General features: G+C 57.6%; 1 protein-coding gene across 5 annotated transcripts in view; it reads left to right on the top strand.

Annotated features, from left to right (window-relative positions):
• Nucleotides 1–1,866: 1,866 nt before the first annotated feature.
• The window catches only part of STAU2 (staufen double-stranded RNA binding protein 2), a 92,589-nt gene continuing 74,992 nt past the window's right edge, over nt 1,867–19,463 (top strand). For 4 of the 5 annotated variants that reach the window (XM_029068993.2, XM_029068992.2, XM_029068994.2 and 1 more), the window contains exons 1-3: nt 1,867–1,928; nt 10,916–11,110; nt 12,375–12,505. In XM_029068993.2, coding sequence (XP_028924826.1) covers nt 10,927–11,110; nt 12,375–12,505 — 315 coding nt within the window. In that variant the 5' untranslated portion in view covers nt 1,867–1,928; nt 10,916–10,926. Of the gene's footprint in view, nt 1,929–7,119; nt 7,217–10,915; nt 11,111–12,374; nt 12,506–19,463 lie in introns of those variants that run through there. The other variant, XM_039912495.1, reaches the window with a different exon arrangement.

Consider the following 19,463-nt stretch of genomic DNA (forward strand, 5'->3'; position numbering starts at 1 on the left):
CAGTCCAGTCGTATTTAGGGAGCGCTTTCGTTCGTTCATTCAATAAGTACGTATTGAGCGCTGACTATGTGCAGAGCACTGGGCTGAGCGCTTGAAATGTACAGTTGGGCAACAGATAAAGCCAGTGACGGGCTCACGGTCTAACCGGGGGAGACGGACAGAAACGAGAGAACGTAATGGTGATGAGTCGGTGCTACATCTGTGCAGGGCACTGTACTAAACGCTTGGGGAAAGGCCGGTACGGAGAGACGATCCCCGCCCCCAACGAGCGAAAGCCCCCTGTCGTGGGTCATTCATTCAGTAGTATCTATCTGCGCAAAGCCCCGTACGAAGCGCCCCGGAGAGCGCGTCGAGCGGGGAAAGCACTGCTTGGGTTCTCCGGGTCGGAGAGACGGAAGAAGAACCCGAAGAACAAAGGCAATCCAACGCTCCCTCCGGAAGCAGCGCGGCTCAGTGGTAAGAGCCGGGGCTGGGGAGTCAGAGGTCGTGGGTTCTAATCCCGCCTCGGCCGCTCGTCCGCTGTGTGACCTTGAGGGAGTCAAGTCACTTCTCTGGGCCTCAGTTCCCTCACCTGTAACGTGGGGATTAAAAGCGTCGGCCCCACGGGGGGATAACCCGATGACCCTGCGTCTCCCCCAGTGCCTAGAACAGTGCTCCGCGCGTCGTAAACGCTTAACCGGTACCATCATTATCAGTATATTCAAGCCCCATTTTACAGCTGAGACACCCGAGGCCCAGAGAAGCAACGTGGCTCGGTGGACGGAGCCCGGGCTGGGGAGTCAGGGGTCGTGGGTTCGAATCCCCGCCCTGCCCCTTGTCCGCCGTGTGACGGTGGGCGAGTCGGATGAAGACTGGCAGCCCCATGTGGGACAACCTCATTACCCTGTATCTCCCCCGGCGCTTAGAACAGTGCTCTGCACATAGTAAGCGCTTAATAAATGCCATCAATATACTTCACTTCTCTGGGCCTCAGTGCCCTCATCTGGAAAATGGGGGACGAAGACTGGGAGCCTCAGGTGGGACAACCTCGTGACCCTGTGTCTCCCCCAGCGCTTAGAACAGTGCTCGGCACATAGTAAGCGCTTAACAAATACCAACGTTATTATTATTACTATTATTAAACAGTGCTTGGCACATAGGGAGCGCTTGACAAACACCAGCGTTATTATTATCATTAATAAACAGTGCTTGGCACATAGTGAACGCTTAACAAATACCAGCATGATTGATTATTATTATTATTATTATAGAACAGTGCTTGGCACATAGTGGGCGCTTAACAAGCACCATCATCATCATCATCATTAATTGGGGGGGGAATAAATTAGGGACTTGCACAGCAGTGCTGGGGGGGGGTGCGCGTGCACGTGCGCGCGCGCGCGCCTGTGTGTGGACGTGGGACTCCGTGGACGTGCGCGCGAGGCGACGGGGGCCGCCGGGGGGCGCGCGCTCTCCCCCCTCCCCCCCCACCCCCCGCTCCGGAATGGACCAGTCCGGAGGGGGGGCGGGGCCGGGCTTGGGAGCGCGCGCGCGCGCGCAGGCGCGAGGGCGAGAGAGCGGGCGCGCGGCGGGGGGCGGAGCAGTGCGCAGGCGCGGGGGGAGGGGGAGGAAGAGAGAGAGAGAGAGAGCGGGCGGGCGCGCGGCGGCGGGCGGGGCCGGAGGGCGGCGGAGCAGGGCGCAGGCGCGAAGGGGCGTGGTGCGAGCGCGCGGCGGGGGGCGGGGCCGGAGGACGGGGCGAGCGCGCAGGCGCGCCGGCGCGCGGCGGGGGGCGGGGCGGGGGGAGGGAGCGAGCGCGCAGGCGCGCGGGCGGGTCCGGGGGGGGAGGGAAGGAGGGAAGGAGGGAGGGGGCGGGCGGGCGGGGGTGGGGCGGTCGGTGGGTCCGTGGGTCGCCGGGTGGGCGAGCGGGGTCCGGCGTCCCCGAGAAGCAGGTAGGGCCCGGGGCGCGCGCGGGAGGCGGCGGAGGGGGGAGGGGCGGGAAGGGGGAGGGGACGCTGCGGTAAGCGCTGTGCCGAGCGCGCGGCCCGGCCGGGGGGCGGTGAGACGACGGAAGGACGGAAGGAAGGACGGACGGAAGGAAGGACGGACAGCCGACCCAGGTCAGCCGCCGCCCCGCCCCGCCCCCGCCCCTTCACACCTTCGGCTTCGAAGCCGCCGCCCCCTCCTGCAACTAGGGGATCCGGAAAGCGCCTCCCGGGGAGCAGGCACGGCACCGAGCGCCGGCCGCAGTGCGCCCACCCAGCTCCCCTCCCTCCTCTCCCCCTCCGGCCCTGCCCGCACACGCCAGGGCACCGGTGCCAGCTCCCGCCGGGCTCCTCCAGACCCTCCGGTGGTTGCCCGGCCACCTCCTTATCGCCCCTCCCTCTTGGCTCCCGAGCCGTCCATCCCCTTTCCCTCTCCTCCCTCCTCTCCTTCTCCATCCCGGCCCGCACACTCCGCTCTTCTAATGCCACTTCATCAGGGGCATTTCATTCCTCTCCTCCAGACCCTCCGGTGGTTGCCCGGCCACCTCCTTATCGCCCCTCCCTCTTGGCTCCCGAGCCGTCCATCCCCTTTCCCTCTCCTCCCTCCTCTCCTCTCTCTTCTCTCCTTCTCCATCCCACCTTCCACACTCCGCTCCTCTAATGCCACTTCATCGTGGGCTCCTCCAAACCTTCCGGTGGTTGCCCATCCACCTCCTTATCACCCCTTCCTCTTGGCTCCCGAGCCGTCCATCCCCTTTCCCTCTCCTCCCTCCTCTCCTCCATCCCGGCCCGCACACTCCGCTCTTCTAATGCCACTTCATCAGGGGCATTTCATTCCTCTCCTCCAGACCCTCCGGTGGTTGCCCGTCCACCTCCTTATCGCCCCTTCCTCTTGGCTCCCGAGCCGTCCATCCCCTTTCCCTCTCCTCCCTCCTCTCCCTTCTCTCCTTCTCCATCCCGGCCCACACACTCCGCTCTTCTAATGCCACTTCATCAGGGGCATTTCATTCCTCTCCTCCAGACCCTCCGGTGGTTGCCCGGCCACCTCCTTATCGCCCCTCCCTCTTGGCTTCGACGTCCCCCGTCCCCTTTCCCTCTCCTCCCTCCTCTCCCTCCTCTCCTTCTCCATCCCACCTTGCACACTCCACTCCTCTAATGCCACTTCATCGTGGGCACCTCCAAACCTTCCAGTGGTTGCCCGTCCACCTCCTTATCGCCCCTCCCTCTTGGCTCCCGAGCCGTCCATCCCCTTTCCCTCTCCTCCCTCCTCTCCCTCCTCTCCTTCTCCATCCCACCTTCCACACTCCGCTCCTCTAATGCCACTTCATCGTGGGCTCCTCCAAACCTTCCGGTGGTTGCCCGTCCACCTCCTTATCGCCCCTCCCTCTTGGCTCCCGAGCCGTCCATCCCCTTTCCCTCTCCTCCCTCCTCTCCCTCCTCTCCTTCTCCATCCCACCTTCCACACTCCGCTCCTCTAATGCCACTTCATCGTGGGCTCCTCCAAACCCTCCGGTGGTTGCCCGTCCCCCTCCTTATCACCCCTCCCTCTTGGCTTCAACGTCCCCCTTCCCCTCTTCTCCCTCCGCTCCCTTCTCTCCTTCTCCATCCCTGCCCGCACACTCCGCTCCTCTAATGAAGTGGCATCGTGGGCACCTCCAAACCCTCCGGTGGTTGCCCGTCCACCTCCTTTTCACCCCTCATGCTTGGCTCCCGAGCCCCCCGTCCCCTTTCCCCCTCTTCCCTCCTCTCCTTCTCCATCCCGGCCCGCACCCTCCGCTCCACCGATGCCACTTCATCTTGGGCACGTCAGCCCCCTCCTCCAAACTCTTCGTGGGTTGCCCGGCCAACCTCCGTACCACTCCTCCCTCTTGGCTTCCAAGCCCTTCCTCCTGTCGCCCCCTTCCTTCCTTCCTTCCTTCCTTCCTTCCTTCCTTCCTTCCTTCCTTCCTTCCTTCCTTCCTTCCTTCCTTCCTTCCTTCGTCCCTCCGCTCCCTTCTCTCCTTCTCCATCGCGACCCGCAGGCCCCGCTCCTCCGCCTCCGCTCAGCCTCCTCCCCGGGCCCCGTCCCGCCATCGACCCCCGGCCCACGTCCCCCCGCCGACCCGGACCGTCCTCCCTCCTCACGGCCGCCAAACCCGCTCTCTTTCCCCCTTCGGAGCCCTACGGGGAGCTCGCCTCCTCCGGGAGGCCTTCCCGGACCGAGCCCTCCCTTTCCCTCTGCCCCTCCTCCCCGTCGCCCCGACTCCCTCCCTCCGCTCTTCCCCCTTCCCCGCCCCTCGGCACTTGTAGATATGTCCAGATCTAAAATTCTAATAATTCTGTTGCCAAATTGTCCATTCCAACCGCATAGTACAGCGCTCTGCGCATAGGAAGCGCTCAATAAATACAATCGAATGAATGAATTCTACTTACATTAATGCTTGTTTACTTGTTTTGCTGTGTGTGTGTACATCGTATACATATATATGCATATATATATATGTATATATATATATGCCTCCAATTCTATTTATGTTGATGCTACTGATGCCTCTTTCCTCGGTTTGATACCGGTCCCGTCCCCCGTCCCCCCCCCCCCCCCCCCCCGTTTCTGGACTGTAAACCTGTTGCGGGCAGGGATGGTCTCTATTTATTGCCAAACTGTGCTTCCCAAGTGCCGAGTACAGTGTTGTGCACACATAGTAAGCGCTCAATAAATCCGATTGGATGAATAATAATAACAATGGTGATGATATTAAGGGCTGCCTACGTGCCAAGCACTGTTCTAAGCGCTGGGGGAGGTACGGGGTCATCGGGTGGTCCCACACGGGGCTCACCGTCTTCATCCTCATTTTCCAGATGAGGGAACTGAGGCCCGGAGAACTTTAGGGGCTTGCCCAAGGTCTCACGGCTGACAGGTGGCAGAGCCGGGATTAGAACCCACGACCCCCGACTCCCAAGCCCGGGGTCTTGCCACGGGTCGGGGAATGACTCAGCTGGGAGGGGGCAGAAATATGTGTACGTGTGAGAGAGGCAGAGAGAGAAAGCGTGTGTGTGTGTGTGTGTGTGTGTGTGTGTCTGGGAGAGACAGAGACAGTGTGTGAGAGAGAGACAGTGTGTGTGAGAGACTGTGAGAGAGACAGTGTGTGTGTGAGAGAGACAGTGTGTGTGAGAGAGAGACAGTGTGTGTGAGAGACTGTGAGAGAGACAGTGTGTGTGAGAGAGACAGTGTGTGTGAGAGAGATAGTGTGTGAGAGAGAGACAGTGTGTGTGTGAGAGAGAGAGACAGTGTGTGAGAGAGAGACAGTGTGTGTGAGAGAGATAGTGTGTGAGAGAGAGACTGTGTGTGAGAGAGAGAGACAGTGTGTGAGAGAGAGATAGTGTGTGTGCGAGAGAGACAGTGTGTCTGAGAGAGACAGTGTGTCTGAGAGAGTGTGAGAGAGAGACAGTGTGTGTGAGAGAGTGTGTGTGAGAGAGAGAGAGACAGTGTGTGTGCGAGAGACAGTGTGTGTGAGAGAGAGACAGCGTGTGTGAGAGAGAGACAGCGTGTGTGAGAGAGACAGTGTGTGTGAGAGAGTGTGTGAGAGACAGCGTGTGTGAGAGACTGTGAGTGTGAGAGAGACACGGTGTGTGGGAGAGACTGTGAGTGTGAGAGAGACAGGGTGTGTGGGAGAGACTGTGAGTGAGAGACTGTAAGTGTGAGACGGTGTGTCTGAGAGACTGGGAGTGTGAGAGACGGAGACTGTGTGAGAGAGAGACTGCGAGTGTGAGAGAGACAGTGTGTGTGAGAGAGACTGTGAGTGTGAGAGATAGTGTGTCTGAGAGAGACAGTGTGTCTGAGAGAGACTGTGAGTGTGTGAGAACAAGTGTGTGTGAGAGACTGTGAGTGTGAGAGAGACTGTGTGAGAGAGACAGTGTGTGTGTGTGTGTGAGAGACTTGAGTGTGAGAGAGACAGAGACCATGCATGAGAGAGAGACAGCGTGTGTCTGTGTGTGACAGACGGTGTGTGAGAGAGAGCGAGACAGTGTGTGTTGGAGACGGTCTATGTGTGAGACTGACTCGGTGGGGGAGAGACAGTGGTGTGCGAGAGACTGTGCGAGACACAGAGACAGTGTGTGTGTGAGAGACTGTGTGTGTATATAGGAGACAGTGTATGTGTGAGAGACAGAGACAGTGTGTGTGAGAGACTGTGTGTGCATATAGGAGACAGTGTATGTGTGAGAGACAGAGACAGTGTGTGTGAGAGAGACTGTGTGTGTATATAGGAGACAGTATATGTGTGAGAGACAGAGACAGTGTGTGTGAGAGACTGTGTGTGTATATAGGAGACAGTATATGTGTGAGAGACAGAGACTGTGTGTGAGAGAGACTGTGTGTGTATATAGGAGACAGTATATGTGTGAGAGACAGAGACAGTGTGTGTGAGAGAGACTGTGTGTGTATATAGGAGACAGTATATGTGTGAGAGACAGAGACAGTGTGTGTGAGAGAGACTGTGTGTGTATATAGGAGACAGTATATGTGTGAGAGACAGAGACAGTGTGTGTGAGAGAGACTGTGTGTGTATATAGGAGACAGTATATGTGTGAGAGACAGAGACTGTGTGTGAGAGAGACAGAGACTGTGTGTGTGTGTGAGAGAGTCTGAGAGACAGCGTGGGGGAGAAACTGCGCGAGAGACAAGGGACTGTGTGTGTGTCTGTGTGTGACAGGGAGACTGTGTGTGAAGACAGTGTGTGACAGAGACGGTGCGTGTCCGTGGGTTGTGAGGGTGATTGATTTATTATTCTTCCCCCCTCCGCTTCGGATAGATCCCCCGTCGTCCCGTCGTCGTCTGCAGGCGTTGGGCCTGAGGGATGTGGGCCCTTCTCCGGTCGGACCGCCCTCGCCTTTCCAATCGCCCAAATTGGCCGTGGCGATGGATCCTCGGGGAGGCGGACCTTCCGTTCGCCTCCGGTGGGCTGCGGGGAGCCCGCGACGTCCGGCCGGGGGGCGGGGGGCCGGGTCGAAACGTCGCCCGGCGTTAGCGGACCCCGCCGACCTTTCCTGCCCTCGCTGGGCGGTATTTATCGAGCGCTTACGGTGTGCGGAGCGCTGGGCCGAGCGCTTGGAAAGTCCAGCCCGGCAGCCGAGAGGGACCCGCCCCGCCGCGGGCTGGCGGTCCGGGAACGGGGAGGCAGACGGCGAGACCGAGCGAGGAGGGAGGCGTCACCACCCTCGAGATAGAGAAATGGGATTAGAGAGAGATACGCGCCGTGAATCGCCTCGATAGAATGGTAACTACGTCCAGATAAAAACAAGGGCCGCGGGGCGGGGAAGCGGGGAGAGCGGAGGGAGGGAGTCGGGGCGACGGGAGCGGAGGAAGAGGGGGGCTCGGCCTGGGAAGGCCTCCGTTCTCCGGAAGGTCGGACTTCAAAGTCTTTATTCCCGGCCGGCGCTCTCACCTCGTCAATTAGCTGCGGTTTTTTTTGCACCAGATCCGTTTCAGACACGTCAGGCGCTTTTTATGACGGGTGTGCGTGTGTGTGTGTGGTTTTTTTTTCCTCCCCCTCTCCCTGCCGCGGTCTCAGCCCAAGCCTCACCACCACGTGTCGCCGTGGCCCCTTTTCAACGATCTCTTCCGAAGCGACGGTTCGGTCGGCGGCTCCGCTCCGCCCTTCCCGACGTTCCACGGGGAGGTTCGGTTTGGGTTTTCTTCTCCCGCCCTTCCGGAGACCCGAACGCTGTCTGCCCATTTGGAAGAAACCTCGCCCCGCGTCTCCGGCGCTGTCTTCCGCACGAGGCCCGCCGCCGGGAGACCGCCCCATCCTTCTTCTGTTGTGTTTATTTTTGTTTTCGTGGGGGGAGAATCTTCCCCTTTCCCAACCCGGCCCCCGACGCTCAGCCAGAGCTCTTCGGCTCAGGTCTGGGATGCCTTGGGTAGCCGGAATTCCGGATTCCGGGCTCGGAGAGGCGGGCGGAGGGGGTCCGGCGGACCCTTTAAAGCGAAGAAGGAGATCTGGGTTTTCCGGGCGAGGCCCTCGGGACGCCCTGGCTGGTTTCGCTCTCGGGACCGTAGCCTCTGGGCGTTTGATACCCGCCCCTCCCTCAACCCCACAGCCCTTCTGTTCCGGTCTACAAATTTAGGATAAAGGATGTATTCGAGTGTCCGTCTCCACGTCTAGACCGGCTGCGGGGAGGGAACGCCGGAGTCCTCGCCCCGGCTCCGCCTCGCGTCTGCCGTGTGACCTTGGGCGAGCCGCTCCGCCTCTCCCTTTCCCTCATCCGGGAAACGGGGATGAGGGCGGTGACGCGGGACGGGGACGGCGTCCCACCCGATCAGCTCGTGTCCGCCCCAGCGGTCCGAACGGTGCCCGGCACCCCGGAAGCGCTCAACGAATCCCGCGGTCGTTGTCGTGATTACGCGTAGCGCTCCGCGCAGGGGGAGCGCTCAGTAGGTAGCGCGGATGGCGACGGTGGCTTTCCCCCGGTCTTCCGGTCGCCTCCCGGGCCGGTCAGTCAGCTACTCGAGGGCCGGGATCGTGTCTTCTAACTCTGTCGTCCTGGCCCAAGCGCTCAGTACAGCTCCCCGAGGGCCGGGGGGGTGTCTTTTAACTCTCTCGGGCCTGCCCGAGCGCTCAGCACAGGGCTGTCGCTGCCCACAGGGACTGACTGAGCGCCTCCGTCGTATCGTCCTCTCCCAAGCGCTTAGTACAGTGCCTAGCACACAGTAAACGACCGATAGGTAGAGGAGCGGCGTGGCGTAGTGGCTAGAGCCGGGGCCCGGGAGTCAGAAGGTCATGGGTTCTAATCCCGGCTCCGCCACGCGTCTGTCGGGTGGCCTTGGGAGAGTCACGTCCCTTCTCCGCCCCCCCGGTTCCCTCGTCCGGAAAATGGGGTTGGAGACGGTGAGCCCCACGGGGGACGGGGACGGCGTCCGACCTGATTTGCTCGGATCCGCCCCGGCGCTTAGGACAGTGCCCGGCACCTAGTAAGCGCTCAACAAACATCGGCGCTGCGATGATGATCGAAGTCGAGACAGACGCCTCCCCGGCCCGCAACGAGCTTCCAGTTGGGCCGCCCGCCCGCCTCCCCCAGCCGGCCTCCGCCGCCTCGCGGGGCCGTCCGGAGGGGCGTTCGGTCCTTCGGTCGTAGTTACTGAGCGCTTACCGTGTGCAGAGCGCTGTACTAAGCGCTTGGGAGAGGACAGTAGAACAGTAAACGGACGCAGTCCCCGCCCACAACGAGTTGACCGTCGAGAGGGGGAGAGGGACGGGAATCGAAATCAAACGGCAGATGTGGACGTGAGCGGGGCTGGGACGGGGGGATGAGGAAAGGGGGCGAGTCGGGGCGACGCGGAAGGGAGCGGGAGGAGAGGAGGGCGCAGGCGGGGAGGGCTTCCCGGAGGAGGTGGGCCTGCCGGAAGGCCTCGAGGCCCGCCCCGGCTGCGCTCTTAGCCGGGCTTCGCGGCCCGTCGGAGCCGGCGGGTCTCCGGGTAGCACCCGGCGCTTCGGAGACCGCAGGGCGGGAAGCCCGCCGGGGATCGGCCGCGTCCCCTCCGGCGCTTACTGTGCGCAGAGCGCTCTGCCGAGCCCTTGGGAGAGGACACTGGAGTCACCTGGACCCTTCTGCCGCCGAGTTGCCGAGGGCGTGGGGCTCCCTTTGCCCCCGGACTCTCTCGATACTCGTTAGGTTGCTTGCTACGTGCCAAGCGCTGTTCTAAGCGCTGGGGTGGATATGAGGTCGTCAGGTTGGACCCGGTCCCCGTGCCCCATGGGGCTCCTCCTCTCCATCTCCATCTTCCAGATGAGGGAACTGAGGCCCAGAGAAGGGAAATGACTTGCCCAAGCTCACCCAGCAGACTTGGTCCCCGTCTCCGTCCCCGTTTTCCAGAGCCGAGGCCCGGAGGAGCGAAGCGACTGGCCCACGGTCACCCCGCTGACGGGCGGCGGAGCGGGGGATCGGAACCCACCGCCTCCGACCCCCGAGCCCGCCGCTTCTCCGGCCCCGGGCCGTTTTGAGCGCCGGCCTGTCGGACGCCAGGAGGCCGAGAGGAGACGGGAGAGGAGAAGCCCCTTCTATTTTGGTGACCTCGCCCGGCCTTAAAATAGCACCGCTTGACCCGGCCCCTCCGGGGAGCGGCCGGCGCCGGCCGGCGGGGTCACCCGAGAGGACCGGCCCCTCTCCGTCCCGGCCCTCGGCACCGAACGGGAATCATCGTCATCGTCATGGCGCCGCGCGCTCTTCATTCAGTCCGGTTTATCGAGCGCTAACTGCGTGCAGAGCACCGGGCTAGACGCTCGGAGAGTACGATGGAGACCCTCCCTACCCGGCGACGGGCCCGCGGTCTAGAAGCCGGGGAGACGGACAACTAAGAAGTCGAAGCGGCGTGGCTCGGGGGTAGAGCCCGGGCCTGGAGTCAGAAGGTCGTGGGTTCTAATCCCGGCTCCGCCGCTTGTGACCTCGACCGAGTCGCGTCACTTCTCTGGGCCTCAGTTCCCTCATCTGGAAAATGGGGCTGAAGCCTGGGAGCCCCACGGGGGCCGACCTGATCACCTTGTGTCCCCTCCAGCGCTTCGCACACAGTAAGAGCTTGACAGATGCCGTCGCCGTTATTATCCCAGGGCTCGGAACGGTGCTTGGCGCCTACCGAGCGCCGACCAGACGCCGTCACGGTCATCGTTAGTCTTATTAGAGATTCGAGAAGCAGCGGGGGCTCAGCGGCGAGAGCCCCGGGTTGGGAGGCGGAGGTCGTGGGTTCTAATCCCGGCTCGGCCATTCGTCCGCTGTGGGACTTCTATGGCGCCTCACTTCTCTGGGCCTCGGTGACCTCCTCTGGAAAACGGGGACGAAGCTTGGGAGCCCCACGTGGGACCACCTGATGACCTCGTATCCCCCACGCGCTTAGAACAGTGCTTGGCACATAGTAAGCACTTAACAGATGCCATTCTTATCCTTTTCCGTGTCCCTTGCTATGATCGTCGTTGTTGTTACAGGACTCTAGACAATGGCCCAGGTGAAAATGCAGGCGTCCGCCAGCCTCCCCGGGCCTCTGCCGGCCCCGCCGCCGAGCGCGCCGAGCCCCCCGGGGCTACCGGCCTCCGTGAACGGCCCCGCGCCGGAGCCGGCGACCCCCCGCCCCGGCCCCGCCGGTGGCCTTGGGGACCCCTCTCCTTCTAGCCACTCGCCAGGTAAGGAGGCAGATCCCCGCCGTGGGACTCTTCATTTCTCTGTGTCTCTGTGTGTGTTCGGGGGAGCTCGTCGTGGCCGGGGACTGCGTCTGCCTGTCGTCGCGTCCTCCCCCCACCGCTCGGTACAGCGCTCTGCACACGGTAAGCGCTCGATAGATACGACTGAGCGCGACCGACCGAGCGTCCGGGAACCCAAGAACCCGGCTCCCGCCGGGAAGCCTTTTCTTCCCGGGGTCGGTCGGCGGTTCGTGTGGTTTTCCTTAAATACCCGTTGGGAATGAAACCCGCCCCCCAAAAGGAAGAGGACTAGTAAAGCCTGGGTTAGAAAAAGGGTGAAAGGATCAACGATTTATTAAGGACAATGGTACTGGGTTATGGGAAGGAAGAGGGGAGCAAGAGAAGGAATCGGCGCCAACTGGCAAAAGGAAAATGGAAGGAATCGGGGTGAAGGTTCAGGGGAGATGTCGAACTCGGAGCCTTCGGGGGATAAAATAGGTAATCGGAAGGACGTTCAGACAAAGGCCGCTGTGATTTATTGTGCTGTACTGCACTCTCCCAAGCGCTTATTTCAGTGCTCACCGGAAGAGCTCAATAAATACAACTGAGTGAATGAACGACTGATTTTCCCTGATACGGAACCTCACCATTGGACAGTTTCATAAAAGAAAAGATCGGTCGTCGTTCTTAGGGACCCTGTTGACGAACCAAGCGCCTCCGTTCGGTCGTATTTACTGAGCGCTCACTGCGTGCCGAGCGCCGTCCTGAGCGCTCGGGAGGGGACGGCACGTTGCGTTCGGTGGGTGGTGAAGGTCAAAGACGACGGGTTCTCCGTACGTCAATTTAAAGATTTTGTTAAATTCCAAAGGCCGGGTTTCGGGGTCCATGAGCAGGCCGGGTTTCCCGGCCTCAGTCTCTCCTCCGGGTTGTCCGCTCCTTCATTCGGTCGTATTTATTAAACGCTCACCGTGTGCAGAGCACTGTACCGAACGCTTGGGAAAGAGCGGTACGACAGTAAAGCGGGACAACCCCTGCCCACAGCGAGCTCACGATCTAGAGGGGGTGGCCCTACGGGCGGAGAACGCGCCTGCTCACTCCGCCGTACTGGACTCTCCCACGCGCTCACCGGCACCCCGCACGTAGTAAGCGCCCACTAGAAGCCGCTGATGGATGGAGTGGTTGGCGGCGGGGCGGAAGAAAGCCCGTTCCTCGCGCGGGTCTGTCGCATCCGGTCGCACCCAACCCTTTCCGGCCTCTCCGTTCGCAGCTCCTCTCCTCGAGAGCACGGCCAACGCCAAAGAGAAAACGCCAATGTGTCTGGTCAACGAGTTGGCGCGTTTCAATAGAGTCCAACCCCTGTATAAGCTCCTCAACGAAAGAGGGCCCGCTCACGCCAAGGTAAGGTTGCCCGGGGCCGACCCCAGCCTCAGATCGGCGACTTTTCGCTTTCCTTTTATCCGCCCCCCCCCCCCGACCCGACGGTCCCGGCCCGGGGGGCGCGCGGGTCCGGAGCCGGGATCGTCCCGCCTCGCTCCCCGGGGGCTCGACGGTCACCTCACCGAACCCCCTCCTCTCCTCCCCTCCCGCTCCCGGCGCGTCGCCCCGACTCGCTCCCTTTATTCATCGCCTCTCCTTCGTCCGGTCCTTCATTCCGCCGGATTTCTTGAGCGCCGACTGTGCGCAGAGCACTGTGCTAAGCCCCCTCCCAGCCCCACGACACTGATGTCCACCGCCGTCATCCGTTCGTGTCCGTCTCCCCCTCTACACTGTCAGCTCGTTGTGGGCGGGGAACGTGTCCGTTTATTGTTGCGCGTCCTCTCTCAAGCGCCGAGGCAAGGTAGGAGAGGACCGTGGGGTGGACGGTGGAGAGGAGGGGTTTCTGTTTGGTCATTTATTCATTGTCGTATTTACTGGGCGCTTACTGGGTGCAGAGCACCGGACTCAGCGCTTGGAAAGTACAATTCGGCAACAGATAGAGACCGTCCCTACCCACCAGCGGGCTCACGGTTCAGAAGCGGGGGAGACGGACAACAAAACGCAACAGGTAGACGGGCCTCGATAGCGTCAAATCCCCTTCGTTGGCCTGGATGTCCGACAGCCCCACCAACTTCGCCGAAAGAGATGACCAGCCGGTCGTGGTCACGGAGCCCTTCCCGGGTGCCGACTCTCCCCGCTGGGCCGCGCTGCCCGCCCCCACCCTCCCTTCGTCCTTCTGCCGGCGGCCCCCGCCCCGGCTGCGACCCCCAAGTATTCGGGGGGTGGGGAGAGACGCCCGGGAGGGCCCTCGAATCCCGTTTCCTTTCCCGGAGGATCTGGGACCCGCTGTGCCTTTCGCATCCCTTCCCTCCCTCCCTCCCTCCCCGGGCCCTCCTCTCTGGCCCCCGCTTCGCCTCCCCGGCCCCCCCGACCATCTTTTGGGCTAAATAAGTACGAACAGGCGAGGGCCAGCGTGAGGAGGCCGGCGACCCGCCGCTCCGGCCCGTACGAGAAAGGAGGAGCCGAGCCGCGAAATGAATAGCGCCGGGAGAGGGGCCGGCGACATTAGCAGCCGCTCTCCCCGTCTGAATCCGGGACCCGGAGCCAAGGACTCGCTGTCCTTCCCCTCGAGAGGCCAGATCCGCACCAAAACTCTTCATCTTCGGCCGTAAAGCCGTCCGTCCCCTGGCCTCCCTCCTCTCTCACCTCCCTTTTCTCCTACTCCGACCCGGCCCGCCCAGTCCGCTCCTGTAATGCCAACCTTGTCCCCGGGCCTTCGTCTCGTCTTTGTCACCGCCGACCCCTCTCCCGCGTCCCGCTTCCGGCCCGGAACGTCCTCCCTCCTCAAATCCCACGGACGACGACCCTCCCTCCGCTTCAAAGCCTCAGTGAAGGCCCGTCTCCTCCGAGAGGCCTTCTCTGACTGCGCCCCCCCCCCCCCCCCCACTTTCCTCTTCTCCCGCTCCCTTCTGCGCTGCCCCGACTCGCCCCCTTTATCCACCCCCTCCCAGCCCCACACCGCCTGCGTCCGTCTCTGTCGCTTATCGCTTTCTGTTCATGTCGGTCTCCCCTGCTGTGGGCAGGGAAGGTGCCCGTTTATTGTTCATTCATTCATTCATTCAATTCATTCAATAGTATTTATTGAGCGCTTACTATGGGCAGAGCACTGTACTAAGCGCTTGGGATGAACAAGTCGGCAACAGATAGAGACGGTCCCTGCCGTTCGACGGGCTTACGGTCTGATCGGGGGAGACGGACGGATGAGAACGATGGCGATAAACAGCGTCGAGGGGAAGAACGTCTCATAAAAACCGATGGCGACTAAATAGAATCGAGGCGATGTACAATTCATTAACAAAATAAATAGGGTAACGAAAATATATACAGTCGAGCGGACGAGTACAGTGCTGTGGGGATGGGAAGGGAGAGGGGGAGGAGCAGAGGGAAAAGGGGAAAATGAGGCTTTAGCTGCGGAGAGGTAAAGGGGGGATGGCAGAGGGAGTAGAGGGGGAAGAGGAGCTCAGTCTGGGAACGCCTCTTGGAGGAGGTGATTTATTGTTGTGTCGGACTCTCCCAAGCGCCTAGTCCAGGCCTCTGCACACAGTAAGCGCTCAATAAATACCGATGGACGAATGAAGGAATGAATCCCGGCCCGCTGGCCGCCCTGGGCGAACCGTTTCAAGGGTCCATTTCGGCCCCGGGAGCGGAGCGGCTCATGCTTCGGTCGCGTCATGAGATTAATCGGCGCTCGGTCCCCGGCGTTATGTGGCTCAGTGGCAAAAGCCCGGGTTTGGGAGTCCGAGGTCGTGGGTTCGAATCCCCGGCTCCGCCGCTTGTCAGCTGTGTGACTTGGGGCAAGTCCCTTCACTTCTCTGGGCCTCGGTTCCCTCATCTGGAAAATGGGGATGAAGACTGGGAGCCCCACGGGGGACAACCTGATCACCTTGTATCCCCCCAGCGCTTAGTACGGCGCTTGGCTTAGAGTGGCCGCTGAAGAAATACCGCGAGGATTATCCTCTGGGCCTCAGCGACCCCGTCTGTGATTTGGGGATGGAGACTGTGAGCCCCACGTGGGACAGGGATTTGCTCGGATCCACCCCAGCGCTCAGTACAGTTCCTGGCACTAGTAAGCGTTCAGCAAGTACCACAGTGATTATTATTATTATTCAAACTGTCCGGCGACGGCTGCGGTGCGCGGGCTCACTCAGAGAGGAGGAAGAAGCAGCGGGAGGATTTGATTTATTTCGGTGGTATTTGTTGAAGACTTACTCTGCGCCAGGCACTGTCCTAAGCGCTCGGGTAGATCCAGGCTAATCAGGTTGGGCACAGTCCCTGTCCCACACGGGGCTCCCAGTCTCCATCCCCGTTTGACAGATGAGATCACTGAGGCCCGGAGAAGTGAAGTGACTTCCCCAAGGTCCCAGAGCCGGGATGGGAACCCACGACCTTCTGAATCCCGGGCCCGGGATCTGTCCGCTACGCCGTGCTGCTTATAATAATAATATTGGTATTTGTTAAGCGCTTACTAGGTGCCGAGCACTGTTCTAAAGCGCTGGGGGAGATCCAGGGCCATCAGGTTGTCCCACGTGGGGCTCACTGTCTTCATCCCCATTGTCCAGATGAGGGAACTGAGGCCCACAGAAGTGAAATGACTTGCCCGAGGTCACACAGCTGACAAGCGGCGGAGCCGGGATTAGAACCCGCAGTCTTTTGGGGTTGAGGGCTTGGGAGAACGTCAAGTGTCCACGGATGCGGAAACGCGAGGGAAAAATAAAAAATCGAACGTCGCCAGAACCGTTTCTGGGAGGTAGAGCCGTGGCAGGTGGGTCGTGTGTGTTCTGAGGAGCACAGCTGGACGGTTCATTTTTCCGGAGGAACAGGAAACCGTTTACACTCTGGCGCTTTTACGCGCCACCCGCTTTAAAAATTCCCGTGAATCTAAGCCTCCCGATGCAACTGAGAGCCCATTTTTTTTTTTTTTTTTTGGCTTTGTATTTCGCCCCAACCGTTGCCGTGTTTGTTAGGTCCATGCCTTTTCAGTTTAAGGCGTGACTCATTTTCCCACACAGGAGTTAGGGTTGTTGAGAATTTCAGCAAGAAATCAGGAACGTCTTCCACCCGCAAAACCTGGAAAAATAAAAAAAAAACACCACACTTGGGTAGCCTGTCCCGAAACCGCATTTTGCCTTGGCCAGAGAAGTTTTTCGGCAGCCCGTCCGTGATTTTCTCGAATAAAATTAGTTAGGCGCAGCCCTCTCATTTGGCCTTGCTTTAGAGTGCAAGCTCAATGTGGGCAGGGAATGTCTGTTATATTGCCCTATTGTTCTCTCCCAAGCGCTTAGTACAGCGCTCTGCACGCAGTAAGCGCTCCATAAATACGACTGACCGACTTGTCAGCTGTGTGACCTTGGGTAAATCACTTCACTTCTCTATGCCTCAGTTACCTCATCTGTAAAATGGGGATGAAGACACTGAGCCCTACGTGGGACAACCTAATTCCCTTGTATCTCCCCCGGCGCTTAGAACCGTGCTTGGCACATAGTAAGCGCTTAACAAATACCAACATTATTGAGCCCCTCGCAGGACAACCTGATCACCTTGTATCCCCTCAGCGCTTAAACAGTGCTTTGCACATAGTAAGCGCTTAAATGCCATCATTATTGATATTGTTATTATTACGCAAAATTTAAGGCCACAGCCCATTTTTACTCATTTTCCCGCTCGTCTCACCTGGCTCCTGTTCCTTGTTCGTGTGCACGGATGTGTGCGTATTTACTCATCAGTCATATTTATTGAACATTATTATTATTATTATTATTATTGAGCCCTTACTATGTGCAGAGCGCCGGACTAAGCTCTTGACATTGCTTTTCCAGAGGTGGAAGCTATTTAGATGGTTAGAAATTGCTGGGGGCTTTATGTTTTGTGTGAGAAAATTGGCTCTCTCTACTCTTTTGATTGATTATATGGTAAGAAGGTGTGTGAGAGAATTAATTAACTTTCCTTTTCTGCAGACTAGACGGTTAAAAGGGTGTGGGTTGTGTGTGTGCTTTTGAGAAAATGTGCATCATTTACTGTTCTAAAGGTTAGATGGTGAAAAAGTATGGGTTTTTGCGTGTGCGTGAGGGAGAGAAAATGTGCTTTCTTTACTTTCCTGAAGGTTAGATGATAAAAAGGTGTGGGTTTCTTTTCGTGTGGGTGAGGGAGTGAGAGAAAATGAGCTTTCTACGTTCCCGAAGGTTAGATGGTAAAAAAGTGTGGGGTTTTGTGGGTGCTTGAGAACATTTGTTTTCCTTTTGTGAAGACTGCCTGGTAAAAAGGTGTGGATTTTGTGGGTGAGAGAAGATTTGCTCTCTTGACTTTGTGAAGGTTAAAAGGTAAAAAGATGTGGATTTTTGGTGTCTCCGTGTGTGAAGATTTGCTTTCCTTCTCTGAAAACTAGATGGTAAAAAGGTGTGGATTGTGTGTCTCTTTCTGTGTGTGAGGAGAAAATGTGCTTTCTTTACTTTTCTGATGACTAGGTTGTAAAAGGTTGTGCGTTGTATGTATGTGTGTGTGAGAGAAAATTTGCTTTATTTTTCGGAAGGGTAGATGGTCGTAATAATTATGGTATTTGTTAAGCGCTTAACTGTGTGCCAGGCACTGTACTAAACACTGGGGTGGATACAGGCAGATTGGGTTGGACACAGCCTCTGTCCCCATTTTACAGATGAGGGAACTGAGGCCCAGAGAAGCGAAGGGACTTGCCCAAAGTGACACAGCTGACAGGTGGCGGAGCCGGGATTAGAACCCATGACCTCTGACTCCCAAGCCCGGGCTCTTTCCACTGAGCCACACTACTTAAAAGATGTGGGGTTGTGTGTTGTGTGTGTGTTTGTGTGAGAGAAAATTGGCTTTCCTTTTTTGAAGACTAGAGGGTAACAAGGTGTGGGTTGTGTGTGAGTGAGTGAGGGAAAATTTGTTTTTCTTTTCGGAAGACTAGAGGGTAAAAAGGTGTGGGTTTTTTTGTGTTTTGTGTGTGTGTGTGTGTGTCAGAAAATTTGCTTTACTTTTCTAAGACTAGATGGTAAAAAGGTGGGGGTTTTGTATGTGTGTGAGAGAGAAAACTTGCTTTACTTTTCTGAAGACTAGATGGTAAAAGGGTGTGGGGTTTAGCGTCTCTGTGAGAGAAAATTTGCTTTCTTTACTTTTCTGAAGTCTAGATGGTAAAAAGGTGTGGGTTTTTATGTTTTGTGGGTGACAGAAAATTTGCTTTACTTTTCTAAGACTAGATGGTAAAAAGGTGTGGGTTGTGTGTGTGTGTGTGAGAGAATTTGCTTTACTTTTCTAAAGACTAGATGGTAAAAAGGTGTGGGTTTTTGTATCTGTGTGTGAGTAAAAATTTGCTTTCCTTTTCTGGATACTAGATGGTAACCAGGTGTGGGTTGTGTGTGTGAGTGAGAGAAAATTTGCTTTACTTTTCTAAGACTGGATGGTAAAAAGGTGGGGATTTTGTGTGTGTGAGAGAAAATTTGCTTTACTTTTCTGAAGATTAGATGGTAAAAGACGTGGGGTTTTGTGTTGTGCTTGTATTTGTGTGACAGAAAATTGGCTTTCCTTTTCTGAAGACTGGATGGTAACAACGTGGGGGTTTTGTGTGTGTGTGAGAGAGAAAGTTTACTTTTCTAAGGACTAAGTGGTAAAAAGGTGGGGATTTTGTGTCCCTCCGTGAGATAAAATTTGCTTTCATTACTCTTCTGAGGTCTAGATGGTAAAAAAGGTGTGGGTTTTGTAGGTGCACAAGAGAGAAAAAATTGGCTTTCTGTACTTTTTTGAAGACTAGGTAGTAAAAAGGGGCGGGTTTTTGTGTTGTGTGTGTTTGTGACAGAAAATTTGCTTTCCTTTTCTGAAGACTTGATGGTGACAAGGTGTGGGTTGTGTGTGTCTGAGAGAGAAAATTTGATTTACTTTTCTCAAGACTGGATGGTAAAAGGTGTGGGGTTTTGTGTCAGTGTGTGAGAGAAATTTTGCTTTCTTGACTTTTCTGAAGTCTAGATGGTAAAAAAGGTGGAGGTTGTGTGTGTGTATGAGAGAGAAAATTTGCTTTCTTTACTTTTCTGAAGGGTAGAAGGTAAAAAAGTTTGGGTTTTTGTGTTGTGTGTGTGAGTGACAGAAAATTTGCTTTACTTTTCTGAAGACTAGATGGTAAAAGGTGTGGGCTTTTGTGTCTGTGTGTGACAGAAAATTTGTTTTCTGTACTTTTCTGAAGTCTAGATGGTAAAAAGGTGGGGGGTTTGTGTGTGTGTGTGTGAGAGAGAAAATTTGTTTTACTTTTCTCAGACTAGATGGTACAAAGGTGGGGGTTTTGTGTGTTTGTGAGAGAGAGAAAATTTGCTTTACT

This window comes from Ornithorhynchus anatinus, chromosome 7 (assembly GCF_004115215.2).
Source record: "Ornithorhynchus anatinus isolate Pmale09 chromosome 7, mOrnAna1.pri.v4, whole genome shotgun sequence".
Lineage (NCBI taxonomy): Eukaryota > Metazoa > Chordata > Mammalia > Monotremata > Ornithorhynchidae > Ornithorhynchus > Ornithorhynchus anatinus.